Here is a 26,494-nt window from a genome sequence, read left to right as displayed (position 1 = left end):
ATGTCAGCAAGTTAGTATTTTTGAAACAAATTTTAATACTAAAAAAAATAAAATGTTTAAATTTTATAAGAATGATTTGGACATTTTTAAGAATAAAAAAAACTAAATTACATGACAAGAATCATATTCAAGTCTAAATTAATTATTTTTTCACACTAATTTAATCCTCATTCAAATGATTTACAAATGTATATTTTTAATTAAATTTATAATTAACGTAATAATAAAAATATTAATTTATCAAAATAATAACTGCTAAAAAAACAAAAAAAAAAAACATGTTTAGAAGTTCAGTTTTCAATTCCCGACTTCTAAACGTGTGAAAGAAAAAATTTAAAAATTGTAACAGAGAAATCGGGAATTGAAAGAAAGGCTTCCCATAGTAATGGTATCTTCAGAAATAATTTTTAATGCAGAACTTTAGGACATTTATAATTTTTTTAATATTATTTTGGTAGCAAAAGATTGTGGCTCCTCCTCCAAACACTTTGTTAGTAGACCCCACACTCTGGAAACTAGAAAAGATTGAAGGATTGCACGACACTTCACTTTTTATAATCTCTGTCTGTCTGCTTTTCCACATCATGCACACACAACAAACCATGCTTCACATTTTGAATTTCAAATTTGAATGTGCATGTACCCACAAACAAACGGCCACATACATAAAAAACATATAACAATAATAATACTATCAAATAGAATCATAATAATAATTGTGGTAAAGTTTGGATCTTTTGAGGTTTCGACCTTGCAGTGAAACATGGGGGACTCAACTTGTCTCATGCAACAACCATTCTGTTATGCTTCCGGCATTTCCAATGAAGCCAACGAGGTCAGTTCATTTAGCTGTCACTTCTGTTTTCCAGAATTTGTATTGTTGGATTCTTGAACCCCTTCAAATAACTTCCCATTTTTTCTTTCCTTCAATGCTTTTGTTTCCCTTTTAGTTACTTGGCCATGCGTGTAGTTTATGAAACAATGGAATGAAAGAAAAGAAAATCATTTTCAAAAGGGTGTTGTTCGTTCTTGCTTTCACTAATGAAAATTGCGTGCAATTTTTGGCTTGGAAACCCCTTGTTAATTGATTTTTACATGGACTTGGATTGTAGTTTGTTTGTAATTGCATACCCAAACCTTAGTTTGGAGAGTGCAATCTGAGTTTCATACACAAATGACATGATTGACAAAATTATAATTTGATAACACGAACATGATTTTTGGGTCCCAAATCTTGGTTTAAAAGAAGTGGAAGAAAAAGCTGCTTTTCGTTGGGTCAAACAATGGTTTGCAAGCTATAATCTAAACACATTATGAATCTGTTTAGATAAACTTCTTCAGACTCCTAGGAGATAAAAATAAGAAAAGAAAAGAATGAGATAATCTTCTCCATAAGCTAAAATTAAGTAGAACCTAGCTTCTCCAGAAAACTTATTTATAATGTATGAACTAGTGTTTACTTATAGAGAAACTTATTTCATTTTTTCATCCCATTTTTTCTCTTTTAGAAGTATTTCCAAAGAAGTTTATCCAACATGTCCTAATTTAAAGTTAGTTAAAGTTTTGTTTTGTGGCCTTGTGTTGGGTGCAATTAATCCAGAAGCGATTTTTCTTTCTATGTTCAATGAAGGTTCACCTTGAAAAAACTGTGAAACTTGTGCGTTTCAGAACAACCCCATTCATGCACTTGGGCAGTCAATTTCGTTTGGGAGGTTCATGTCAGAGTCCCTGGCATGGGAGAAGTGGTCTAGTTTCTCCCACAACCGCTACGTGGAAGAGGCAGAGAGGTACTCAAGACCTGGCTCAGTTGCACAGAAGAAGGCCTTCTTTGAAGCTCACTACAAGAAACTTGCAGCTCAGAAGGCAGCTGCTTTGCTTGAACAAGCCAACAATGGGGCACCAAACAATGCCACAGGACAAGAACATGAAGGAGTGGTCGACAACGACAACGACAATGACAATGATGCTGATACTCATCATTCACAAATAAGTCCAAATTCTGTAATGGTTTCCAAGGAAGAACAAGATACAACAAAGGCTTTGAGTTTTTCTTTTGCCTCTGAGCATGATGCCATGGTCAGACTCACAGCCAGTGATCATGATCCAAATTCAAGTGTAGAGACAAGTGTTATTGCACCAGGAAGTGACAAGGTAGTGGGAGCTGAGCCAGTGATGGAAGAAGTAGCTGCTGTTGTAGTAGGAGATTCAATGAAGGTTGAATGGCAAAAACTGCTTGAAGATGTTGATGCACAAAAGGATCATAGTGAAAAGCTTAGTGAGATTGTAACACCTCCAATTTTGACACCAAAAGTGAAGGTTATTATTATTATGTTAATTTATTTATTTCTGGGAATTTTTTTCTTTTTTTTTATATTGTGAGGTCATAACACTGACTAGTTATTGCAACAGGTTTCTATACCTGATCAAGAAGTTTTGGCTAGTATGGGCAAGAAGAAACCACCAGTTTCTTCCTTAAAGTTGTCAAAGGCTAATGGAACCTCCAAGTTCACCTCTACACCTGTCAAGTCCATAGCTCCTATTTCTTCCAAAAGAGATAATATTGCTACACCAATGAGCAATAAGCCTGCTACAAGCACTGCAGATAAAAAGAGATCTACTCCTCTGTCAGTTAATTTTACTCCCATTAGAGAACTTAATAGATTGACTGCATCAGTCATGAGAAAATTTGAAAGTACAAGAGCTGGTGCTGGTTCTTCCAAGGCTTCAAAGGATAACTTGACTCCTTTAAAAACTCCAACTATGGTATTTCAGCTTTTTTGCTTTGGCTTTTCAATTTTCACACTATTCCAAGCCCTTCAGCTTCAATTTTGCCTTGATCTTGTTACAATTATTGTCAAGGATGCTAAAGTGAGTCATTTTCCGATTACAGGTTTCCAAGGAGGTACAAAAGTATTCTTCATTGACCCCATTAACCGAAAAGAAAAGGTACTCATTTCTAGAAAGTTGTTATTTTTAATGTGACACTGTTTGCTTTAAAGTTTTCTCTGGATCCTGATATTGTGCATGTTGTAAAATTTCAGGAACAAAACACCTCTTGATTTATCATCAGCACCAGGCAACAATACGGCTGGTTCTAAATGGCGCTTGCTTTCTGGAGAGTAAGTTATTTCCACTTAGATTACAGTACTAACTTTTTAGTGTCAGAACAAAATTTTGAAGTGAAGAACAATTGAACAATTTTGTCTCTCGGTCATTATTAAAAAACACTACTAAGAGTCTACTAAGAATTGAATACAACCTAGAAGTATTTTCGAGAGCTTCTCCACTGGAATTAACCTTTAATTTCCAGTAAAAAAATTCTAAAAAAACACTACTAACTTGTATCCAAACAGGCTCTAAAAGCACAAATCTATGTCTAATTAGAAGCTAATTATAGTCAACTTCCGTCAGATAAAAAGGACTACAAATAAAGAATTACTCATCTTTATCATCTCTAGTCAATAAGTTACTAGCCTAGGAGATACATATACATGCACATCCTCAAACTTCAGTTTTATCTCAATATGTATGGAAAGTACATGTTATATCTAGAATTCTTGGCCAATCGGCCAATTCATTATAAGAGTTGGTGCAACTTCTCAAGGAACTAATTGGGAGTCCTTGTACCTTTACAAACACTTTTACCAATAAGGTCTATTGGCCTTTAAAGGCTTTTTTGTCTCTCGTTATTGTTTTTTGACCTTTATTACGAATGTATTATTTGCATGCAGAAATAGAATGAGGTCCCCACTGATATCATCCCCTTTCAGCTTGAGGACAGAAGAAAGGGCTGCAAGAAGAAAGAAGGCAAAACTAAAATCCTTATTTTTCTCTTATATTCAGTTGATTATGAGAGTTTACTACAATGGTTATTATTGAAGTACTTGTCTGTTGATTTTCATCAATTTAGAAACTTGAAGAAAAGTTCAATGCTAATGAAGCACAAAAAGTGCAGCTTCAAACCAAACTCAAGGTGGGTGAAAAGTAAAATTAATACCAAGTAAAATATCGTGAGTTATCTTTGTTCCTTAGAATTCAGTTTAACCAATAACATCGAATCCTCTTATTTGCAGGAGAAGTCTGAAACTGAGATTATTAGAAAACTACGCCAAAGCTTTTGCTTCAAAGCGAGGCCACTACCTGATTTTTATAAGGAAAGGAAAACATCAAAGTGTGAGACAAGAAAGGTATCTTAAATTGTTTACAATTACAATGATCTTGCCCATTACCACTTCAAGATTGGAAAATGAAGAGATTTTTATTTTCTTCAAATCCATGAGAGGACCAAATTTTCAGTATTCTTACCTCTAATAGTTTCCAATATTTTTTAGGCTTAAATAACATTTTAGTTCTTTGAACACAACTTTTTTAGTTTTAATTCCTAAAAAAATAGTTATAATCCCTGAAAAACATAACTTTTAGCTTTTGGTCCACATTTTTTTTCTATAATCCTTATAACATGTTGAACATATTAATTTTAGTCCTTGAAAAGATGTTTACTTATGGGAACTAACTCAACATGGTCAAATACTCAAATATATAGGGAATTCAGCATGAACCAAATAATGAAAATATTTTTGAATGGATTAAAACCGTGAGTGTATTTTACGAGACTAAAAAGTTGTTTAAGTCTTATTTTTATCTAAAACAAATTAAAATAGGAAAAAAAGTAACTGTACATGTCAGGTGTCATGATTTTAAGGAGTATGCTTACTTATGGGAACTAACTCAACATGGTCAAATACTCAAATATATAGGGACTAATTCAGCATGAACCAAATAATGAAAATATTTTTGAATGGATTAAAACCGTAAGTGTATTTTACGAGACTAAATATCTAAAACAAATTAAAATAGGAAAAAAGTAACTGTACATGTCAGGTGTCATGATTTTAATGAGTACATACTCCTCAAGCACTGAATTTGTAATGAGTACATGTTATTAACAATACTTTCCTAATAGCCAAAAGTTCAATTGCTGTTTTCCAGGACCCACGAGCACATTCAGAAGCACCTAAAGATGGAAGGAAATCCACTCCCAGTATGGCAGAGAGCAAAACTTCTTTTCCTCCCAACAGACCTGTACTGAAAAACACTGGCACCAAGTATTTCCACGGAAAGAGTGGTCGCACCTTGACTCATCCTCTAACTTCAACTTCCACAATGATTTCAGCACATGAGAATACATCACCGAATATTCAGCATGGATACCAGAATGGTAGAATCTTCAAATATTAACCATGTTGATCATTTGTCAAATTGCTTCTTCTAGCAGCGGGAAGAACAGTGTAACCTTGTAAATGTAGCTTAACGGAGATGGGGGGTTGTATCACATTACTTAGACCCCAAAGATCATAAGTATGATCCTTGTTGTATTCCGGGTATATAGCAACATTGGTCATTAGTAGCATTCTAACTGCTTTTTCCTTTTTGTTTCTACCCTCACCATATCTTTTTCTGGCCCCTCTACTATTCAAATGTGTTTCCCATTTATTACCTTTGTTGAGCGAATTCTTTATTTCGAAATGTTTTGTAAGCCATTTGGGCATAGCTTACGTGATGTTGTGGGTGAAATGTATTGGATTTTTTTGTAGAAGTCGTGCTCAAATTGAAGCAAAATCTTTTCCTTTCAAAGTGTGAATGTGTGTGCTTAGAAACGAGAATAGCATATAAAAATTCGACAACATGAATGCCAGATTGGTTTAATATATAGAGTACACCGTAATAGAGATACAATCAAATTGGCTTATAATCAGTAATCATAAAAAGGATATGCTGAGAAATGCTAATTCTCAACAACAAAATGGACAAAAGGAAGGAATGTGTTGTTTCAATTAACCTCTCCTTAAAAAAAGTTTATTATTTTTTGTGTGTATCAAATTTATTGTAACATTCGTCAACAAAACTGTGTTATCATTTATTTCTGAATTGTGATCTGCAACATACAAATGCAACTAACCTTTCAGGAAGATGATATACAGTTTTCACATAATATTAATACGTAGGCTACATGTTTTCTAACTTAAAAGTTTTGCAGCAAATGAAATGCTACCTTGTATCAGTAAGGGTTACAAAATGATGTCCCTGGTTAATCTAAAAGCCTTAAGTTGACTAGTTCAATTTGCCTCCAAAAATAGAGAGGTCAAACTCTAGCATCTTTTGTCCATCTCTTTAAGACGTATTGGGATGGGACTATCCTTATGTTCCGATAGTCAAGGACTTTTAATGCATGGCAGCATAAGATTCCGACATACTCAAATTTCATACAGCTGCAACTGATTGTCTCATTAGAAGAATCAAAAGTAACCGTATACTCTCGTACCTGTTCATACATGCTAACTTTATAATTATACAATGATCCACTCTCAGTGCAATGATTTACCACTAGATTCAAACATGCTTCATATTCTTTCTGAAATAACTCAAATATCTTTGGTGTGTATGGAGCTCTTGCATGCTTCAACGTAATAATATCCCCCATGAGGGGTGGCATATGCTGGTTCATATCATAATTGGCTTCTAATTCCTTGTAGTGCCAATCAGAAACAACCTTCCCAAGATACTTGAAAAGCGGAAGAATGTCCGAGTCACGCTTTAGGTACTTTTTCAGGTTACCAGTAAGATTTTCTCTCAGTAGCATGCTTACTATGTCAGCACAAAAAATTTGTCTTCCATATGCTATGGCCCATCGGTCTCTGCTTTCATATATTTGTTGCAACCATTCATTTTCCCACAGATCATACTTGTCCAGGATAGCATTCCACGCATTAACAAAATCTTCCTCCTCCTCATGATCAAAAAAGCAGCTTCTCAAATCATTTACAAAAGAACCAGATCCAACAGAAACATGACTCAGCTGCTTGAGGGCATCTTGATAGACATGCCACACACAAACTCGGTGATTTGTTTGAGGTAACATGGAATTAATTGCTTCAGCTGTTATTACATCTTGACCTGTAAGGATTGTCTTTGGCTTGCTTCCAGACATCGTCTTCATGAAAACTCGAAACAGCCACTTCAAAGATTCTACAGATTCATTATAAAGAAGTGCAGCCCCAAAGATAGTCATTTTCTGGTGATTATTTATACCAAGGAATGGAACAAATGGCCGTGAGTCCTTATAATATTTATAACTACTATCAAAACAAACAACATCACCAAAATCACTATAGTCTACCATCATCTTTGTATCAGCCCAAAATATATTAGTTATTTGATCATCAGCATCAAGCTGGAAAGCATAAAAGAAAGAAGGATTCTTTGATTGCTTGATTTGGAAGTGATGCTTAATCTTTTCAATTTCTCCCTCTTTTATTTTACTTGTACATTTGAAAGGCAGTTTATATTCATGACCTATGGTATCATAATCCAGATCAGCAACCCCTTCAATAATAGTCTTGCAATTGGATTCAGAGGATGATGTAGGCGGCACATTGGATCCATCTACAATGTTCTTTTCGACTTGAGTTGATGCTAACCTCTTTTGTGATCTTAACATATGCACTCTACATGCAGCAACTAGGTCATGATTATGCTTTGCTTCAAAGTGAGTAACATGATACCTACCATCCGGTTGGCGAGAAATTACCAGTTGTGCTAAACATCCAATTCTAGTTTCCTTACGTGGTCTCTTTACATTCATATCACGCTTGTCTTTTTGCCGAAAACCTTCTCTGAAGCAGGTAAACCGCCTGGATGCCACAGCACCATCAACTTTACTCCTATTTACATAATCTTTTCTTACACTGAAACCTACACGTCCAGCATATGTATTATAAAATTCATATGCATGCTCCTCTGTGTCAAATCCCATTCCCAGTTTTGGTACCCCATCCAACCTGGACTCTATTAAGTTTGCTGCAACAGCTTGAGCAAAACTCAATCTTTTCTGTGATGGTAACATATGTGCAGTACAGGGTGTTACAAACTCATGATTGTGCTCAGTTTCAAAATGAGTGACTCGAAACTTGCCATTTGGCTGACGAGCAATAGTCATGTGTGCCAAACAACCAGTTCTTGTTTCCTGCTGCAATTTCCTCAAGTGTGTACCATTTTTGTTAGGACGATAACCCTGTCTGTAGCAGGTGTATCTTCTGGACACCACTGCACCATTTATCCTACTTTTGTTGACAAAATCCTTTCTTATGCTAAAACCTTTCAGGACAGCATACTTGCTATAACATTTGTAAGCATTGTCTTCTGATTCAAACTCCATGCCAATCGTTGGTGCCACAAATATTTCCTCCTCATTTTTTACATCAGTACCATTCATTGATATATCAACAGAGGTAGCATGGGGCTTTTCACACAACTGTGCACTACCGACATTAGTGTGAAATTTGTCATCAAGGAAAGTATTTGATGTCCGGCATTCATCATTAATTTCAATGCAACTATGGTTGGCAGGACATATATTTGGACCTGTACATTCATTCTCGGTGTCAATGACCTTGTTAGTGTCTGTGAGAGAGGAATCATTGGGGTTCTGAGTCTGACTCTCCTGCTCCATATCGATCAGCACCTCAGGTGATATTGGACAATCATTTTCTGCATCTTCCAGGGTGTGCCTTTTTATATCAGGCTCAGTACCCTCCATCGACCTGTGTTCTAAATATACCAAAGGAAAACAAGTAAGGGGGAAGAATGCAGCAGCAACAGAAGAAAATCAGTGCAGTATACATATTAAGTACAGTTGATAAAAAATACAGCAATCTCTAATTATATCAAAACAGAACATGATGTATTATGTCTCTGCTACATGTTATGAAGGAAAGGAATGCTTTAAAATTTTAAATCATAGTTATCAATCCTGGGTAGCAGTGAGTGAGTAGCTGCCAACCCCAAAAACACTATGGTGGGATAGCCACTACACTGATATTATAGGTACAAGATGTAAATATTATATTATACATATGCAAATGCTCAAAAATTAAAGACAAGAGAGCACACCAAAGAACAAAGATGAAAGACATGTGAAAGGCCAAAAGAATCTCAGTCTCAGATAGAGAACAGAGCACTGTTGCAGGGAAGGAACAAAGCATTGCAGCAGAAGTCATGTGTTGGCCAGAAACCAGAAAACCTTTAGAATTGGGGATATAAACCTGCGAGCTAAGCTCTCTACTAACTTAAGTAGGAATAGATACTATTGTTGTTATTCCATTCTACTTCCCTTCATTCAATTGTTATTCCAGTCTACTTGCCTTCATTCAATCATCGTTGTTAGGATCATGAGTTAAATCATAGGGTAGTATTGTATGATCCTATGAGTTGAGCCTCTTCTTCTGTCATGAAGCATTCGTTGGATAGCCTGTAATTGGGATCAGAGTAAAATCTTGATTTTAATCATGAGATCGTGGGATCTGCAATCCCTAGCAAGGGGAGCAGACTCAGATTTCAGGGTCAGATCCCCTTTTGACCCAGTTTTAAAAACCTAAAATTCCCTTTTCCCCTTCACACACAAACTCAATCCCTTTCTCAGTTCATCTGCAACCCTAAGTTCTCTTAGCTGATGCAAACCACAACCGCCCCACCTCCACCCAGCTATCTCGGCCCTGCGCCACTGCCTGCATCTGAATTGCAAACAGCTGGTTCTGCACTCTCATTCTCTCCCTTCTTTCAGTCTCAGTCTTTGCCTTCTCTCACTCAGTCTCTGAATTATGAACTTATGTTGTGTGTTCTGTTATGCACTGTAATTGGACCTTATGACTTGTGATGATGATTATGTTTTTTCAACATATGTATGTATAATGTTGTGATTTCGAAATATTTTTATGGATGTGTATATAGTATAAATAAGTAAAATTTTGCATTTTAGGTAGGATCTTACAATCTGAGTTATGATCCATATGTTACGAGTTTTCACCCCCTCTTGATCCCAGGTAGAATCCCGAGTTAGCAACATTGATTCCATCCTTTTCCATCGTCTAAAAGCACAGCCACAAAGTTCAAATTTGATTCCTGTCATCGCAAATTGTACAGCTTTTTGACACCATTATCCAATGATATTTTAACAATATTGCAAAACTAATCATAGAATTTCTGGAACTATAGACAAATGGATCAAAACGATATAAACACACTTGAAAGTGCAGAAATTAAACCAAAACCGTTGGAAAACAAGAGATTACACTTTCTCTCAAAACTCAGTTAAGTTCATTCCACAAACCATTGGCCACATCATAAACACACGAAACAATAAAAAGCACAGAACTTGAATCAATCGCCTAAATCCGAATGCATATATACACACATACCAAATCTGAGCACAAGTGAGAAAACAAGGTTTTAGGGTTAAGCAATGAATGGAATGAGTAATCAAATAAAGAATTTGAGTATTGGGTAGAGAAAATTAAGAAGCTGAAAAAAATAAAGAAAGCATGGAGAGTGTGAGAGGGATTAGAACCTGGAAGCTGAGGAGAATCGGAAGAACCGTAGGAATTTTGAATAATTGGAAGTTGTTCGTTCGGTTACAGAAACGAACGAAAAGGAGAAAGTGGACAATTCTCGTCTCTGCAGTTTGTTGTTTACGAGGCAATACCACACTCGATTCTCTCCTTACTATTTTGTTATCACACTCAATTCTATTCTCACTATTTTATTATTTACATTTTTTTTCTTCTAAATCACACGTCTGATTCTTCTAATTTTAATAATATATAATTTTAGTTCTTCTATTTTAAAATACAGATATTTAATTTTTTGATTTTAAAAATATAAAATTTAATATTTTATTAAATTAATATTTATTCAACACCAAAAAAAAATAATATTTATTAATTATTAAGTTTTAATGTTTACTCATATTTAAAATGTTACATTTAAAAATATAAAAAATTAAAAAGAAAAACTTAAGATATAATTTTTCTTTTGGTAAGTTAAGATAAACTCTTCCAAAAAAAAAATACTTTTAAGAAAAAAAATAAAATGTATTTTTTTATAAATTAAAATTAATTTTATGTATAAATTAAAATTAATTTTTCAAAAAGATTAATATGAGATAGTTTATACAAATTAATTTATGAAAAAAATTATTTCATTTTTTACTTTACTTTTTTCTTTTAAATACACTTATAAAAAAGTTTATTTAATTAAACTATAAATAGAAGTCTTTGACTTTTATCATATTTTTATTTAAAAGGCAAAAAAATGTTTCGTAACATGACTTGTATATTTTTTATGTTAAAATAATATTTTTTTCAAGATGAAAAAGAGTTGTGTTTCAAGATGGGCTTTTTATCACAACAGGTTGTTTATAATACTAATCACTTTTGGTTTGAAATAAATTTTTACTTTGGGAAAGTTAAATGGGGTGTGACAACTAGCGTAACAATATGTATTGTTTTATTTCTTTTACTTTTGTTGTGGTTTATAATGATAATAAATATAATAAATGTTTATTAAACTTAAGAAATCCTTCTCTTTCTTTCTTAATCAGAAAACATCATTATACCAATACTTTTGCAACAATCTTCAACCTTGATAGTTGGTATTGACTTAGTCATCATAATAGCTTTTTCAAAACTTTTTAGTTTCTCCTTCATCAACGAGGTTGATGTAGTCGTTTGAGAAATACCTTATTGATGGTTGTCTATTTCTTATGGATCGTCTCACTTGAGATTCTAGTTTTATCTAAACATTCTCCATCATTTTTTCTTCATTTGTTTGATCAAGTAGTTCATTTGTCTCATCAGGCTATTTTATTATCTAATCTCTTATCATGTTCTTTCATCTATTATTTCATTTAGGGATTTTCTCCTTCTGAACTTACAAGACTTTGATTAGGAATCACCTTGAACTTTGACTTCTTAAACTATTTGATATCTTGGATTATTTGATCCTTAAAGAACACCACATTTCTGTTTCAAACAATTCTCTTGTTTGTAGGATTCCATGGTCTCAAACCAAATTCATCTATTGGTGAATCAAGGCATGCACTATTTCGCATTTGCGTCAAGCTTTGCTCTTTCATCTTTTGAAATGTGAATAAAAGCCTTACAAAAGAAGATTCTCAAGTGATCATAGGAGGCTTTCTTTCCAAACCATACTTCATCTAGTATCTCTCCATTTAACAGTCTTGAAGGTGATAGGTTGATCAAATCAGTAGCAGTTTTTATAGTCTCTCCTCAAAATGACTTAGGAAGTTTTGCATGAGAAAACATTGTCGTAACAGAAATCATGACGGGATGACACAAACATTATATTTCAGTGGAGTCGCCAACAATATTTTATTTTAAGGGAAAAACATTGAAAAACCCTTTAAAAATAACCTTTAAAATCAAAATTGGGTTCAGAAATCAATTACGTGTCGGGAAGGTATTAGCTGTAATACCCCAATTTTTTTATTATTATTATGGGTATTTTCGTAAATTTATTAAAAGTTTAGGGGTATTTTTGGTTACCAGAACGGGCCGTTCCAAAGGTGGAACAGGCCGTTCCAAAGGTGGAACGGGCCGTTCCAAAGGATGTAAATATGTTATTCTGCGTTGCTTCAGAACGGGCTTGGAACGGGTCGTTCTCCAAGTAGAACGGGCCGTTCTGCTTGGAGAACGGGGCGTTCTCCTTGTAGAACAGGCTGTTCTAGAGGGAGAACAGGCCGTTCCAGTTGAAAAATTTACGTAGGTTTGAAGGGCCCAGAACGGGCCGTAGTGGTAGGTGGGCGAAAAATCCTATAAATAGGCCTCAAATCCTCTCATTTCTTGACACCTCTCATTCTCACTCTCTCTTCTCTTCTGTTCTCTCTTCCTTTCCTCTTCTTCTCTCTGAAGACCAAGAGGAACTCAGAGGATGAGGTTCTGCCCCAGTTTTAGTTTCCGTTCCTGTTTAAGGAAAGAGAGGTGGAGGTTATGCCCTAGTTCCTATTTATCCAGGTACGGGGGAAAAGGGAATTATTTATATGTAGAGTTGGGTAGAGGAAGAACCCTAATTTGATAATTATTTCTATTTGGAGAATTCTTGGTTTTATGTGATTCTATATGAATTTAGGATTATGAATGTATGATTTATTTGTAAAAATGATGCTTTGGGAGAGAGAACGAAATTATAGAAAAGTGTCTGTAATCTAGGTTTTGGAAAAATTGGAATATTTCTGTTTGAGAAATTGATGATCCTAGTAGATTTTGTATGTGTTGAGGATTAGAAATACATATTTAATTTGTAAGAATGATGATCTGAGAGGGAGAACGAAACTGTAGAAAAGTGTCTGTGAGTTAGGTTTTGGAACAATTGGGGGTTTCACTGTTGGTGTTAAAATTATATTAATTTATGAAGGTTATTATTGTATTGATTGATAAGAATGAATGATCTTGATGTGAATTACTTCAGGGGTGTGTAAACCCTTATTTTGCTGGGCTTATCTGTCGTGTATGTGAGGTGGAATTGTGTACATGATGTGAATTTGAATTATGAGATGAGATGTTGTATGGATGTGATTATGATTGTGATTGTGGTGCCTCACATCAGTGACTAGGGATGGCACAGCCCCTGGGTAAGTGGTGCTACAGGGAGGGCGTGACCCTAGCATGGTGTGGGATGAGTAAGACAGTTAACACACACCACTTATGTCAATTATGGCAGCCCTGGCATAGGGTTAATTGCAAGAGATTGTGTGGATTGTAATGTGATTGTGGTTCCTCACACTAAAGGATCAAGGATGATACGAACCCTGGTAGTTGATGCTTCAGGGACGAGCGTACTCCTGGATGATCAGGGATGATACGAACCCTGGGTAGTTGATGTTTCAGGGACGAGCGTACTCCCGGATGATCAGGGATGATACGAACCCTGAGTAGGTGATGCTTCAGGGACGAGCGTACTCCTTAATAACTAGGAATGACACGGCCCCTGGGTAAGTGATGCTACAGGGAGGGCGTGACCCTGGTTCGGTGTGGGAGGCAAACTAGAGTTTTATACCTTTTTGGTGGTTTGGAATGCCCCATTCCAGTTTGGGAATGATCCGTTCCATTTTGGAAACAGCCCATTCTAGGCTACTAAATCACCCTTATTGGGCTTTGGGCCTTCTGATGTCATATCATGTTATTTCCATATTTTGGGAACTCTTTTTCTTGATAATAGAAGTTCATTTCCTTGTTTGTATGCCCCAGATAAAATTGGTTATTCACAAGCATGTTTCATACATTTTCTACAATCGTTCTATTAAACTTTTTCGCTATACCATTCATATGTACATCTTGGGAGGTACCTTCTTATGTCTTATTCCATGAGACTTACAATAATACTTAAATAGACTCTTATACTCTCTACCATTATGTGTTCTTAAATATTTTAACTTTCTACCAGTTCAAGCACATGCAGATACAATAATGCTCAAATAAAGCTCTATACTATTCGCTAGACCATTCATAAGGTGTCTTGAATAATTTGCTTTTTTGTCTTTCATAGACAAACCCACAACCTTTTCGAGTGATCATCAATGAAGGTAACAAAATATTAGGTACCGCAAGGGATTGATAAACCAATTTTTGTATATCTTTCTATGCATTATTTTTTATTTATTTGACTTTTATTAATATCATATTGTGATATATTAGCTTTGATTTGTTCTAGTAGGTCATTTTGGTCTTAGTTGTAAATTCTAGTTAAATTTTCTTAATTTTTTTTTTCTATTTTGACATTGTTTATTGTGTGGGCTATATCTAGAGCTCTTGACATTGGATTTGGATGTTATTAGTGTCCTTGGAAAGATAAGAGAGTTCTAAAACTTCTCTATTGGGTACAAAGGCCAGTTCAGACATTAAGTAACTCAAAAATGCATTGCAAAGTTGCGACTTTGCATAATATTTTCCTTTTATTTTTAGAATGTAATGTTAGGATTTGTTTAGTGATGTAATTATTTGATTTAGTGGGTTGAGCCTTGTAAATATTCTTATTAGACCCACTATATTTCTATATTAATAGGTGTTGTCAGGCTTGTTATATACACTTTATACCTCATTTTTAAGATTTTAGAGTTGTTTTCTCTATAAGTTTCTCTAAAGTATGTCTTCCCTCTTGTAATTTTCTCTTTACATTTTTCTACACAAAGGAACTATAACATCTTGTTGAAGATGTCTAGCTAATTCGTTCATCCGATTTGAGGTTTCATGAATTACAGTAAAATTCGAATTCCCGATCTATTTTTACCGTACAAATTTTCTGCGTCTTCTTCTCTGTTATAGATCTATTTTCCATTCTTCATGATTATGAATTTTGTTTTAATAGATCTGAATCAAATTTGAGGATTAATTTTGGATATAGATCTAGATTTAAATCTAAACCTAAAATAACCTTAATCGCCTAAATCAAGCGTCAACCATTCTTGAATTTCATGAAAATATTGAGATCGCGATTGCATTTCATATTTTTATGAAATTTAATAGATCTAGATTTAGATTTACATTTAGATTATGTTCATGTTGATTTAGGCTGATTGAATTCTGATTATAATTTGTACCATAAAAATTTTATCGTAACGATCGAAATTTTGAATCAATGTAATTTCCAATTGAAATTTTTTATTGAATTTTTTGTTTGTGTTTGTAATATTCTAAATTATCTTTGATATTCATAAAAATCCCCTTTCTAATTACATGATAATTTTGGATCCTATTAACTTGTGCTTTCGAGAAAAATGACCTAAGTTATTCCTTATATTATAAATCTTTGAGGAAAATTCAGTAATTTTTTTATAGTGATTCGACAACGCTATTAGGGACCAGTCAGACATTAAGAAAACATCTGAGTGAACAAGATCCATGATCTGCTTTCTTCTTCTAACACCGTATGATCTTTTGAATGATACTTTGTGTTGGTTTCTTATAAGGCAGTCTTCACATGATTCAAGTGGATGCCCTTTATTTGTGGAGGGTGATTTTTTTGCAAGGATCTCTAATCCTTTCTTGCCCATATGGCCCAAATGTCTATGCCACAATTCTTTGTTTTCATTTTGAATAGCATTCATCTTCCCTTTGCATATTTTTCCTTCTTACCACAAACAACAATCATGCTTACTTGACTAAGTTTCCATCTACCAACACCAAATTGGTTCATTATTTCAACTTCATCTAGCTTTCTAACTGAGACAAGGTTTAGACGCATCTTTAGTACATGTTTACCTCCTTCAGTACCAACTTGTTTACATTCTCGGTCATCAAAGTTACTTCCCTTATGCCCATAATCTTACTTGTGACATGATTTCTCATCTTCACTGTATCAAAGTCTCCCTTTTAATATGATAAGAAAAATTATTCATTCAATGTGATGTGAAATGATGCACCAGAATCAACTACTTAAATATAATCATCAAATGCAACATTTAAATAATTTTGTTTTACCAATACGAAAAATGTTCTCATTGTTTGAGACGACCGCCATATTGTATTTTTTTTCCCATTTTCTTCCTAGGTTTTATTTGATTAGATGGATTGTTCCAACTTTTTAATCTATCTTCAAGAATCTACTCTCTAACTTCTTGTGACCATCTTTGCCACAATGAAAACAAGTTAGGCTTTTGGTTCTAGACTTGGATCTTCCTTGTTATTTCCCATGGCCTCCTCCTTTTCCCCATTGCTCACTCCTCCCTCTCTTCTCAACAAGTTGACTTCAAAGTAGCTACTTGAGCCTTTTTCTTCATATTGACTCTTCATTTAGCAAACAATCTACAACATCATCCATGCTAAGTTGTCCACTTGGAGCAATATTGCTAAAAGTGACAACCAATGTTTCCCAACTCTCAAGCAAAAAACGGAGTAAACAAGTTTGTAAGTCATCATCAATTTTCATCTCTACCTTCATCAATTGACTCACAAGTCCTTTAAAAATGTTTAAGTGTTCAATCATGTTCTTACCTTCGAAGTGCTTTAACTTCACCAATTTCTTGACAAAATGAGCCTTGTTCCTTGGAGTCTTCTTTTGAATCATAGATTCAACCTTTTTCCATAACTCATATGGATTGGTATAAATCGATGCATGTTCAAAAAAACTTCGATCAATATATTTTTGAATCATAACAACAACTTTGCGATTTAGAAACTCCCAACCTTTGTCAGTCTTTTTCCTTAGCTTGTTTTGACTTATGATTAGCTCATACAAAACCTTGTTCTATAGGTGATCTTCCATCATTGGTTTCCATTGGGAGTAATTATTTGTAGTTAACTCGAATATATCTCTATCATAAGCAATTGTTCCCTCCATTTTAAGTTACACAAGCTAAAAACTTGCCCAATTAGGCAAGCTCTAATACCATTATTAGAATTAATAAATTTAGTTCCCACATTTGTGAACACAAAATAAGCACTATGTGAAAGAAAAATAAAAATAAGGAGTATAAAAATAACACCAAAATTTTTATGTGGAAAACTTTCTAAATGTGAGCAAGGAAAAATCAGAAAATCTAGTATAGTAATAATCTCCACTATGAAAGTAGGATTACAAATAGTCTCTCTTTCTCAAGAGGACCACTCAAAGAATCTTATCCTATCTCTTAATTCTCATCAAGTGTGGTGGAAATAACTCTTTTTTTCTCTCAAAAAGGAATAAAAGAACTTTTTCACTCTAGTTCTCTCTTTTTCGCAAAGAGGATTATATAATTCTAGAATAGATTGGATAGAATCAATAACCTCATCACTAGTCTTCCTATTCATAAGGGATGGAATGACCCTTCATTTGTGGCTTTTCATTCATGGCTCTTTATCTGTGGTTCTCCATTCATAGCTCTCTATTTACGAATCTTCATTCATGGCTCTCCATGAGATACAACTAGCTAAGGATGCAAAAAAAAACCTATACCTATGGTTATCTGTAGATAAAATCACCATGGATAATGAATGCGTAGCCTAAATAAATACTCGTGAGTAACGGGTTCAAATATTTTTCTACTTGTTTATTAACAAGGTAGGACGAGTATGGTAGTATCCACAGATGTGGGTACATGCAAGTAAAATTACTTAAGCATCCATATATTTATCTTGTTTTTTATATTATTTTTAATATTTCAACAAAACTAATGTTAAATGCAAGTTCAAAATATCATTTATTTATCTTTAATATTCAATAAAATTAATGTCAAATACAAGTTTAAATTTATTTGAAATATTTTTTTTAAAAAAATTATAGCTTTTTAAAAAATTCACAAATATCTATGGATATCTGCAACTTTCAATACTACTTAATGGATAGTTGCATAGGAACGAGGTGGGTATGGAGTAGATTTTTATTTAGCGGGGCGGGGACCTTACTACCCGCTCTCACGAGCCCCATTGTCATCCTAGATATAATCTTCATTTATGATAAATTCTTTATTCTTGAATAATTCTTCGTGAATAATGACTTTTCATTAAGAGATGACTTTTCATAAAATGTTTCATCAATTAAGGGGGAAATCCCAACATATTTGTATGGTGGTTTGATCACTCCCTATTCTATTTTTGTCATGGAGGTTTAAAGTAGTTGGTTCCTTACATCTTGGTGTTTTTACCTTACCAATATGGCATATTTTTCTTTGTGGAATGCCAAGAGTGTCATGGTTATCCTTTATCAGAGAAGTTGTACTTTATTTCTTTGAGACAAATCAAAGTTGAGAGAAATGCTTGTGGAGTGATAAATAGGTAAGGATCATCCTCCCCTCTCTCTAATATGCAAACTCCATTTTTTTATGAGTAATAATAGTAGACATGGGATGACACCTCCAAAACTATCAAGTAGGGAGTCAATAACATATTGAGAATCGTTAGACCAAACACTACTATTCACTTAGTAATTAGTCAAAACAAAAGGAATTTCACCTTTAACACCAAAGGATCAGTAGGTATGCCTAGTAATGTAGGAGATCCATAAGTAGGTATGTCAATTAAAATAGGAAACCCATGATCACATATGTAGAGTCCCCTTATATATTCGTAACACTCTTTGTAATTTTATTTTCTATATTTTGTTTTTAATTTTATTGTGCATGTTCACAAAATAAAGTTTGTCTCTTACAAAAGATAATAGTTAGGTGTCTCAAGAGATGTGCCTACAAAGTTGATATGCCTAGACCAAAATGGTATTTAAGGGAACAAAAGAAAATAGGCTTTGAATCAAACTGAAAATAGTGAGATCATGGTCTCTTGTTTTCTATATTTTTTTTTTGTTCTTTGTTTCAAGATATGCTATTTTTTATTTTTGTGTTTTAAATAATTTGATTTTTATTTTGTTATATATATATATTTTTTTTTGTATTTTTCTTAATTTTAACATTTTTCGAACAAAATAAGTTATTACAATAATGAAGTTATATCATTAAATAATCATAGAAACTTATGCATCATTACAACAAAGTTAAACTCTTTGTTGAAAAGAACATACATGTCGATAACCATCCAGAAAGAATAGTGAATGAAAGTAAGTGTAGTTCTTTGAATTTATACTACCATCATAATTTAATTTCTAACTATATATGATTTTATTTGTGTGTAGGAAAAAATGACGAGATTATCGATGATTCAAATAGGCAAGAAGAGGTGTTTATGCCTCCACCAGTCAGTTTACCATTGATCCTCTAAAACACATATAAGTATCAGATATGTATTCGATACTTCTAGGATACGTATCAGACCAATATCGAAAACTATTCTATTTAAAAATAAAAATTTATTTTGTCCAATACGAGTATGGTACCGTGGGATATGTTAATTTTGAATATATATATATATATATATATATATATATCTAGATTTTTCGATACTCTTAATATCAATAAAAGTTAAACTTCAATAAGATGTCATCCTCTAAATTTATTTTATATAAAGTAAACCAACACAAAAGAGTATGAGACAAAAGAAAAAGCATTTCAAAGGTTGAAGACTAGAAGGTTGGAGATTTGGTGATATATGTTGCAACATTTTGGACTTTTGAATTTTGAATCTTAATCTTTAATTTTCTCAGTGTCATCGTGTCTTCCTTTTTAACTATGTTTTTCTTTTATGCACCACTCCATGTCTTTTTCATCGACCATTATATAGTTGTATTACAATATCTTGTTTTATTTCTTCTATTTTTATACTTTCTTTTTATTACTTTAATACATATATTTTCTTTTTAATCCATGTTAAAGATTTTATTATGTAATATTAATAAAAACATATATCATTGATGTAAAAATATATAATTGATTAGTGATTTAATTATAATCATGTAAAAGTTAATATTGTAATATGTTGCAACCATAAACGCAATAGGACCACAAAAATAAATATTTTTAGTTCCAGGAAACCATTTCTTTGTGTCTTTATGGAAAAAGGGAAATAATATGTTCTCTTGCTTTTTGAGTGAACAAAGGGAGTTGAAAGTTTAAATCATCCAAACTTATTTTTAGTTCATATGTATTTTATATTGAAAAAAAAGAAAATATTTAATGATATTGGGAAGTCAATATTATTTATTATATATTAATTATAGCACTTGCTCAGATTAATATACGATTAACTTAAATTATATCATTAAATATAATAAAAGTTCATTGAATATGATATTATATATATATATATATATATATATATATATATATATATACTTATTCTAAAAGTAAGTTTTGTAGATTTGTTTCATTTAATAACTCTTATTTTATATTAAATTCTAGAGATTCAAACGTTAAATTAAAATTTTTTAATGTATAAATTAAGTTTATAAATTAGAAAAAATTAAAAAATATTTAATATTTTTTTTCATTAATTTAAATTAACGAATAATTATAAAAATTTGTATATATTAATTTGAATTTAAATAACGAAATATCATATATTTTTCAAATTTTTTTAAAAATTAGTAGACTTAAATCTATACATTAAAAATAATTTCTGTAACACCATATTTTTCTTAACTATATATATTTTATATTTGTGTTTAAGAGTATTGTTTTACTTGTTATTGTGTGGATTAGTATTGAGATAACCATAAACTAATTCTGTCAAACAAACAAATATTCCTTCTAATTAAAAAATACAAGCATTTGCATATTATACACTATATTTTGTGAACCCACAGTGTCATTATGCAAAAAAAGATTAAGTACTAATAAATGATATTCATTTAAAGAGTTGACCTCTTCTGAAATGTTTTTTTACAGGTCTTTACTGCACTGCATGCTCCAAGTTATATATACCTCATACTTCAGCTGGAGACTGATGTGAAGATTTAACAGAATCTTTGATTTGTTGATCTATTGGACTTGAATAGATTAGTGGTTGATCGACTTCTTCGGGACTTTTAAAAGCAAGTCCTTTCTTGTCACGGTATAATACATAATGTTGACACATAAAAATAGAATCATAGAATATAGATACCTGCATGGTGTTTTGTTTTTGCAAGGAAAAAAATATGAAACAAATCAGAATTCCTTTGTCAATGACAGTAATGATATTCACAAACGTTAATGGCTTTACCCTTTACTGCATAACTCATTTAACAAACCTCTTTCATAATATTCAGAGTCTAGGAAATTAATTATTGCATACATTGTGTTATTTATCTTCTGAGGCTACTTCTTGAAAATATGTAATAAAAATAAAGTATAATATGTTCAATAAGTTTTATTCTATCTAACTAAAGAACTGAAATGTAATACTTAATGCGTGATTTACTTTGTGAGATGAACAAGACATGAATCATTTTTTCAAAGAAGGGTATGGAGTAGCAGAGGATTACATACCAAGGATATAAGTACTTTCCCAATGTTTCCATAGAAGTTCACCCAGGAACCTAGATATAGATGAAGCAAAAATTCATTATACACATTCAAGGATAAAATCTGATAAATAACTATTTGTAAAAATCACAAACCTTGATCTATGGATTGAACGGCCATTTGTGAATAATTTAAGACCCCTCCAGAAAAATCAAGGAGAATACTGCCAATGCTAAATCCATCTGTGCTCTTTCTCAAGAAGTTCATGAATGCCTAGATTCCAACACAAAGTAACCTTAAGTCAGTATCTAAATATTGATCTAATCAAGATTGTAGAAGTTAACGAGTACATGGCAAACACCAATAAAATTTGCCAGTCTATTAACATTTACCAATGAAGCAAAAGTACGAAATTATAAAGTAAACAGATACATATGAACATGATATGGAGGGTAAGACATATTCTGACCTGGGGAAAATATTTGATGAAGGTCATAACTACTTGAATTAAACTGCAGTACAATAGATTTCCACAAATTATTAGAAGGAAATCAAATCATAGCACAGCAAAAAAGAACTCTATAATATTAATTAATTAGAAAAACAATTATATCAAAATAAAGAAATAAGAAGACACAGAAGAATAACAAAATTCCATGAAGAGAACACACAAATTAAACCTCAGTATATGATTCCTAGAGAAAGACACTATAGACAAGGTTTTACTAAGACATTGATATGTTAATGTTCAAGCTTTTTCAAGTGACGTCACTGTTTGTAGATGTGTGAAGAGACTGCACAATAATATTTAATCACAGCTTCAACTTCATAGTTATTTGAAATTTCTTTAAGTCATGTTTGAGCATGACCATTTAGTTTTCTAAGTCCAGTGGCAATGGCATATTATTTACCCCCAACACTCAGATACATATAATATTATACTGTGAATCTTAAAAAGTAAACAAGTGCAAGAATCTCATTATGAAAACAAAGAGAATGAGACAAATGAAATATCAAATTCGTTGAGTCTTGAGAAGTTAATTGGCTAGACAACAGAAAACTTTATCAAATAAACTATATGAATTACTCAAACTCTGTAAATTGGACTGAACCCTCAGAGTTGTTATTGTGAATCTCAATTGAGTGCTACTATGGCTAGTGGTTTACAATGATAAATTTATATTTGAGTCCCAATTAAAATTAAAGAAAAAGAAATGTTAAAAACATGAGAACAGAGTAAAATATGATGATTTCTGTGTAAAAGACGTGGTTCTTTGAAAAAAAAAATGAAATATGACTTTATTTATGATAATTTTCTCAATGTATTTTCTCTAGCATATTGAGATTCTGATAAAGTGAAAAAGGTACACGCACGAACAACTTAAAAGAAGCTAAGCAACCACAATAGAAGTAATGGTTTAAAAAGTGAAAGAACGAATATATGATGCCATTTTATTTTTAGTATAATTAAATTATTGGGCCAATACTCAAAAGAACTTATTTAACTTTCAAATCCTTGTGGATTGGTTAAAAATATTTGAGTCATAATACGAGAGAAACTTACTTGAAAATGGAGATTAACCAAAGCCAAGATTGAGTGGGCAATGCTATGAAAAAACAAACAGCAGCACTAAACCACACAACAACAACTATTGCAATAGCATAGTTGGAGAACTTTTGACTTCCACGCTGCAAATAAGCATCTCATTTACTATCTATCTTTGAATTAGTATAAGAGCTAAAAAGTATGGTCATTGATTAAACTTACTTCAAACATTACAATTTGGAACAATATAATTAAATTTACTATGACTGCATGAGTGGAGAAAGCAACATCATTAGCAGCTACAGGAATCATCTGCAATAACAAGAGATCATAAGGCAAAATTCTAGATAATGTGAATATCTAATGATTTAGGACCAAGAAACATAGTTGATTTACATATTTCTTGGCTATTCATTGGTGACTTCTTCTTGTGTTGTATTATACTGTTACCTATTTCAAAAGTTTAAGTGTCTTGCCATTGAAATTCTTAAAGTCTTTGTAAGTTAATTTGTATCTAAAGTCTTAAAGAACACGCTTTAAAAGGGAATAAAATTATTGATTTTTTTCCAAGTGCAAAGTCTCTAACACATGATCTGATATAATAGGGATAAAAAAATATTGATTTTGTTATTATCAAGTAAGTAGATAAATTTGTTGACTTTTATTTGGATGGTCCTGACACTTTAAAATGATTATATAATATAACAGATAAACAAATATTATTTTTATTATTATTATTAGCTGACAAAATCTGTTAACTTATATATTATCTATTTTAAAAGTCATACCTGGATGATTTCTGATTAATGGAGAGTATAAAATTTTTTAGAGTGATAAAACTCGGCACAGCAGAGATGATGCTTGATTAGTTTGCATACCGTATAATTTTATTTTTTTTTTGGAAAGAAATTTTATAGTAACTCTTAGTTTAACCTGTTACCAGAATCAAACCATATCATTAAACTTATGAACCATTGCATCAAAGATTGAACTCTTGGATCAGTTGAAAGGAACATACCTGTCCATAACCATACTTTTCAAAATACTGCTTTTGAATAACAGGACTAAAGAAGAGGGAAGCATTGTATATGAGATATGACAAGTGTTTGGTGATGTTGAGAATCTCAAAATCCAAGCTTAAGCCCACCACACTGAGTTAGATTACAAAACCAACCAAAAACACTTAAGACCCCAAAGGAAAAACAGAAACATAAATGAAAATAGAACATGAAAAAACAACCTTTTCCTACGAAAATTCAAGATGATTTGTGGGTAGCCAGCAACAGACCATGAAAGGAAAGCTAACCAACCAAACACTTGGTAGATCACTTCTAAAGGAAATGAGTTCCAAGAAACCATTTTTGTGTGTCTGTTTCTCCCACAGGGAAACAAATATCGTCTTTTGCACAATGAACCAATCTAGTTGGAACCGTCCAAATATGAATGAATTTGGACTCAAATTGGCTCATCTCTGAACAACTTTTTAATTTTATTTTAAGAGTTTAATTTTTGTAAACTATGTTAGTAAATTATAAATTGTATTAGATATAGTTTTTAAAGTAGTTGTTATTACAAAAAGTCAATAAATTTATAATATATATCGGTATATTTAAATTAATTTTTTTTTGCTTAAATTTCTCTTTAAAATATCATATTTCTTTTTGTTGGATATTATTAACGTGTCCTCATGCTCATAGTATTATTTACGGAACTAATATAATTTTTTTTTTATAGATATCGAAAGAGTGCGTTGGTACACTTTTTAATAATAAAAAATTGTACCTTTTAATTCGTCGATCAGTGTGTAATGTTAGTATTTTCATTTTTGTTTGTCTTTATAAATTTTTAAATGACGTCATTAATCTTGTAAAGAAAATGACATCAGTAATATTTCTCATTGTGAGTTTGTGACCATTCAAATATTGAAGGAACGATTGAACTCAAATTCAATATATGATGTAGTTTTGTGGGAAATTTCCATGCCTTCAACAGTTGGGTCCTACAGCTAACGTATTGGAGACTTGTATTATTTGAAGGAAAGATCGTTGGTTGTTTGTAAGAATGAAATGCTTCACAACCTTTATTGCATTACTAGATGTACTTCGTATTTTAAATAATTATTTATTAATAAAATATTAAAAAATTATGTATAATTATTTAAAAAAAAATTAAGATTTTTTTTTTTTTTTTTTTTTTTTTTTTTTATATTTGGAGGTATAATGGTTTATTAGAAAATAGAGACTAAAAAGTGATTACATCTCTTATATTCCCTTTATAATAATTATAGATTAGGGAAAAAAAAGCACTTCCAGAAAAATAATATAATAAGTGATTATTTAAATGGATTTGAAATGTTCAGAGTAAAATAAAGAAAAGAAAGAGAAAGAACTAAATACAAAAATAAAACAAAAAGATAAACAGTAGTAGTTTATATGTAGCTGTAGGGATAAAATAGTCCAAATAAATTTATACGACAAAATTAGATAATTTTTATTATTATTATTATTAGTATAGATTTAACACACTTTTTTTTTAATTTCACTATTATAAAATTGTCATTTTTACGAATTTTCCTTAAAAAAATATTCATAGAAATTTTTTGTGAATTTTCTTGCGATAATAATTTCACAAAAAAATTTTATGAATTTTTTTCATGAAAAATAATCTACAAGAAATTTTTGTAAATTTTGTTACAATTTTAATAATCATAGAAATTTTTCATGGCAAAATTTGCAGAAAATATTGTAAGAATTTTATTTTGTTTCTTGTAGGTAACTTTTCTTGCAGATTTTCCTACCAGTTTTAATTCGCAGGAAAAATAAAAAAAATATTTAAATTTATAAGTTTAATATTTTAAAAAATTTCAAGTCCCACATCGATTGAAAATAAAACAATTAAAGAGTATATAAGTTGGGGCAACACTTACCTTATAAGTTGATTTGTATGGTTGAGTGTTAGACTTATAATCTATAATCTTAAAATTTAAAAGATTATGTATCACATGTTGGAGGCGTGGAAATAAATGTTTCGGATGAATTCATTGTGAGCATTTGAAAGTTGAAGAATTATTGATAGAATTTATAGTAATTTCTTTAAATTTTTTCATAAAAAATATTCTTGCAGAATTTCTTGCAAAAAAATTCGCAGGAAACTTTCCTGCGATTTTTTTTGCAAGAAACTTTCCTACGATTTTTTTTTGCAGGAAACTTTCCTGCAAATTTTTTTCGCAAGAAATTTCGCATGAAAATTTCTTGCGAAATTTAAAATTCGCAAAGACATATTATCCACGAAAG

At 31.8% G+C, this 26,494-nt stretch overlaps 3 protein-coding genes across 6 annotated transcripts; 1 reads left to right on the top strand and 2 right to left on the bottom strand.

Moving 5' to 3' along the window:
* The first annotated feature begins 604 nt into the window (after positions 1 to 604).
* Positions 605 to 5,634, top strand: LOC109817270 (TPX2 (targeting protein for Xklp2) protein family). 2 transcript variants are annotated; one of them, XM_083067990.1, is made up of 9 exons: positions 605 to 835; positions 1,669 to 2,316; positions 2,410 to 2,763; positions 2,891 to 2,946; positions 3,042 to 3,119; positions 3,732 to 3,807; positions 3,911 to 3,973; positions 4,074 to 4,187; positions 4,990 to 5,634. In XM_083067990.1, the coding sequence occupies exons 1-9, from the start codon at positions 764 to 766 to the stop codon at positions 5,236 to 5,238; spliced, it is 1,710 nt and encodes a 569-aa protein (XP_082924116.1). In that variant the 5' UTR covers positions 605 to 763; the 3' UTR covers positions 5,239 to 5,634. The 2 variants fall into 2 exon arrangements, with proteins under 2 accessions (XP_082924116.1, XP_082924117.1); XM_083067991.1 differs by having other exon boundaries at positions 1,631 to 2,316.
* Positions 5,635 to 5,896: 262 nt separating this feature from the next.
* LOC109817277 (protein FAR1-RELATED SEQUENCE 5) lies at positions 5,897 to 10,546 on the bottom strand. Of its 3 annotated transcripts, none has more exons than XM_020382494.3 (3): positions 10,403 to 10,546; positions 9,827 to 9,957; positions 5,897 to 8,607 (listed from the first exon to the last, which is right to left on the bottom strand). In XM_020382494.3, the coding sequence occupies exon 3, from the start codon at positions 8,594 to 8,596 to the stop codon at positions 6,143 to 6,145; it is 2,454 nt and encodes an 817-aa protein (XP_020238083.2). In that variant the 5' UTR covers positions 8,597 to 8,607; positions 9,827 to 9,957; positions 10,403 to 10,546; the 3' UTR covers positions 5,897 to 6,142. The 3 variants fall into 3 exon arrangements, with proteins under 3 accessions (XP_020238083.2, XP_020238085.2, XP_020238086.2); XM_020382496.3 differs by lacking the exon at positions 10,403 to 10,546 and adding an exon at positions 10,254 to 10,396; XM_020382497.3 differs by lacking the exon at positions 9,827 to 9,957.
* A 10,387-nt stretch (positions 10,547 to 20,933) lies between these two features.
* On the bottom strand, positions 20,934 to 24,627 carry LOC109817276 (cystinosin homolog). Its single transcript, XM_020382493.3, has 8 exons — positions 24,442 to 24,627; positions 24,220 to 24,352; positions 23,424 to 23,513; positions 23,220 to 23,344; positions 22,125 to 22,167; positions 21,811 to 21,928; positions 21,680 to 21,729; positions 20,934 to 21,314 (listed from the first exon to the last, which is right to left on the bottom strand). The coding sequence occupies exons 1-8, from the start codon at positions 24,558 to 24,560 to the stop codon at positions 21,135 to 21,137; spliced, it is 858 nt and encodes a 285-aa protein (XP_020238082.2). The 5' UTR covers positions 24,561 to 24,627; the 3' UTR covers positions 20,934 to 21,134.
* Positions 24,628 to 26,494: the final 1,867 nt, after the last annotated feature.

Source organism: Cajanus cajan, chromosome 2, assembly GCF_000230855.2.
Source record: "Cajanus cajan strain Asha chromosome 2, NIPB_CcT2T_4, whole genome shotgun sequence".
Lineage (NCBI taxonomy): Eukaryota > Viridiplantae > Streptophyta > Magnoliopsida > Fabales > Fabaceae > Cajanus > Cajanus cajan.
This window is presented reverse-complemented; position numbering and strand designations above follow the sequence as displayed.

Coding starts and splice junctions, on each gene's coding strand:
- LOC109817270 (XM_083067990.1), top strand. CDS start 764: ATGGGGGACTCAACTTGTCTCATGCAACAACCATTCTGTTATGCTTCC. Junction 3,808..3,910: donor GGGCTGCAAGAAGAAAGAAG/GCAAAACTAAAA, acceptor TCATCAATTTAG/AAACTTGAAGAAAAGTTCAA. Junction 3,974..4,073: donor AGCTTCAAACCAAACTCAAG/GTGGGTGAAAAG, acceptor TCTTATTTGCAG/GAGAAGTCTGAAACTGAGAT.
- LOC109817277 (XM_020382494.3), bottom strand. CDS start 8,596: ATGGAGGGTACTGAGCCTGATATAAAAAGGCACACCCTGGAAGATGCA.
- LOC109817276 (XM_020382493.3), bottom strand. CDS start 24,560: ATGGTTTCTTGGAACTCATTTCCTTTAGAAGTGATCTACCAAGTGTTT. Junction 23,345..23,423: donor TCCAAATTGTAATGTTTGAA/GTAAGTTTAATC, acceptor GCTTATTTGCAG/CGTGGAAGTCAAAAGTTCTC. Junction 21,730..21,810: donor CGTTCAATCCATAGATCAAG/GTTTGTGATTTT, acceptor ATCTATATCTAG/GTTCCTGGGTGAACTTCTAT.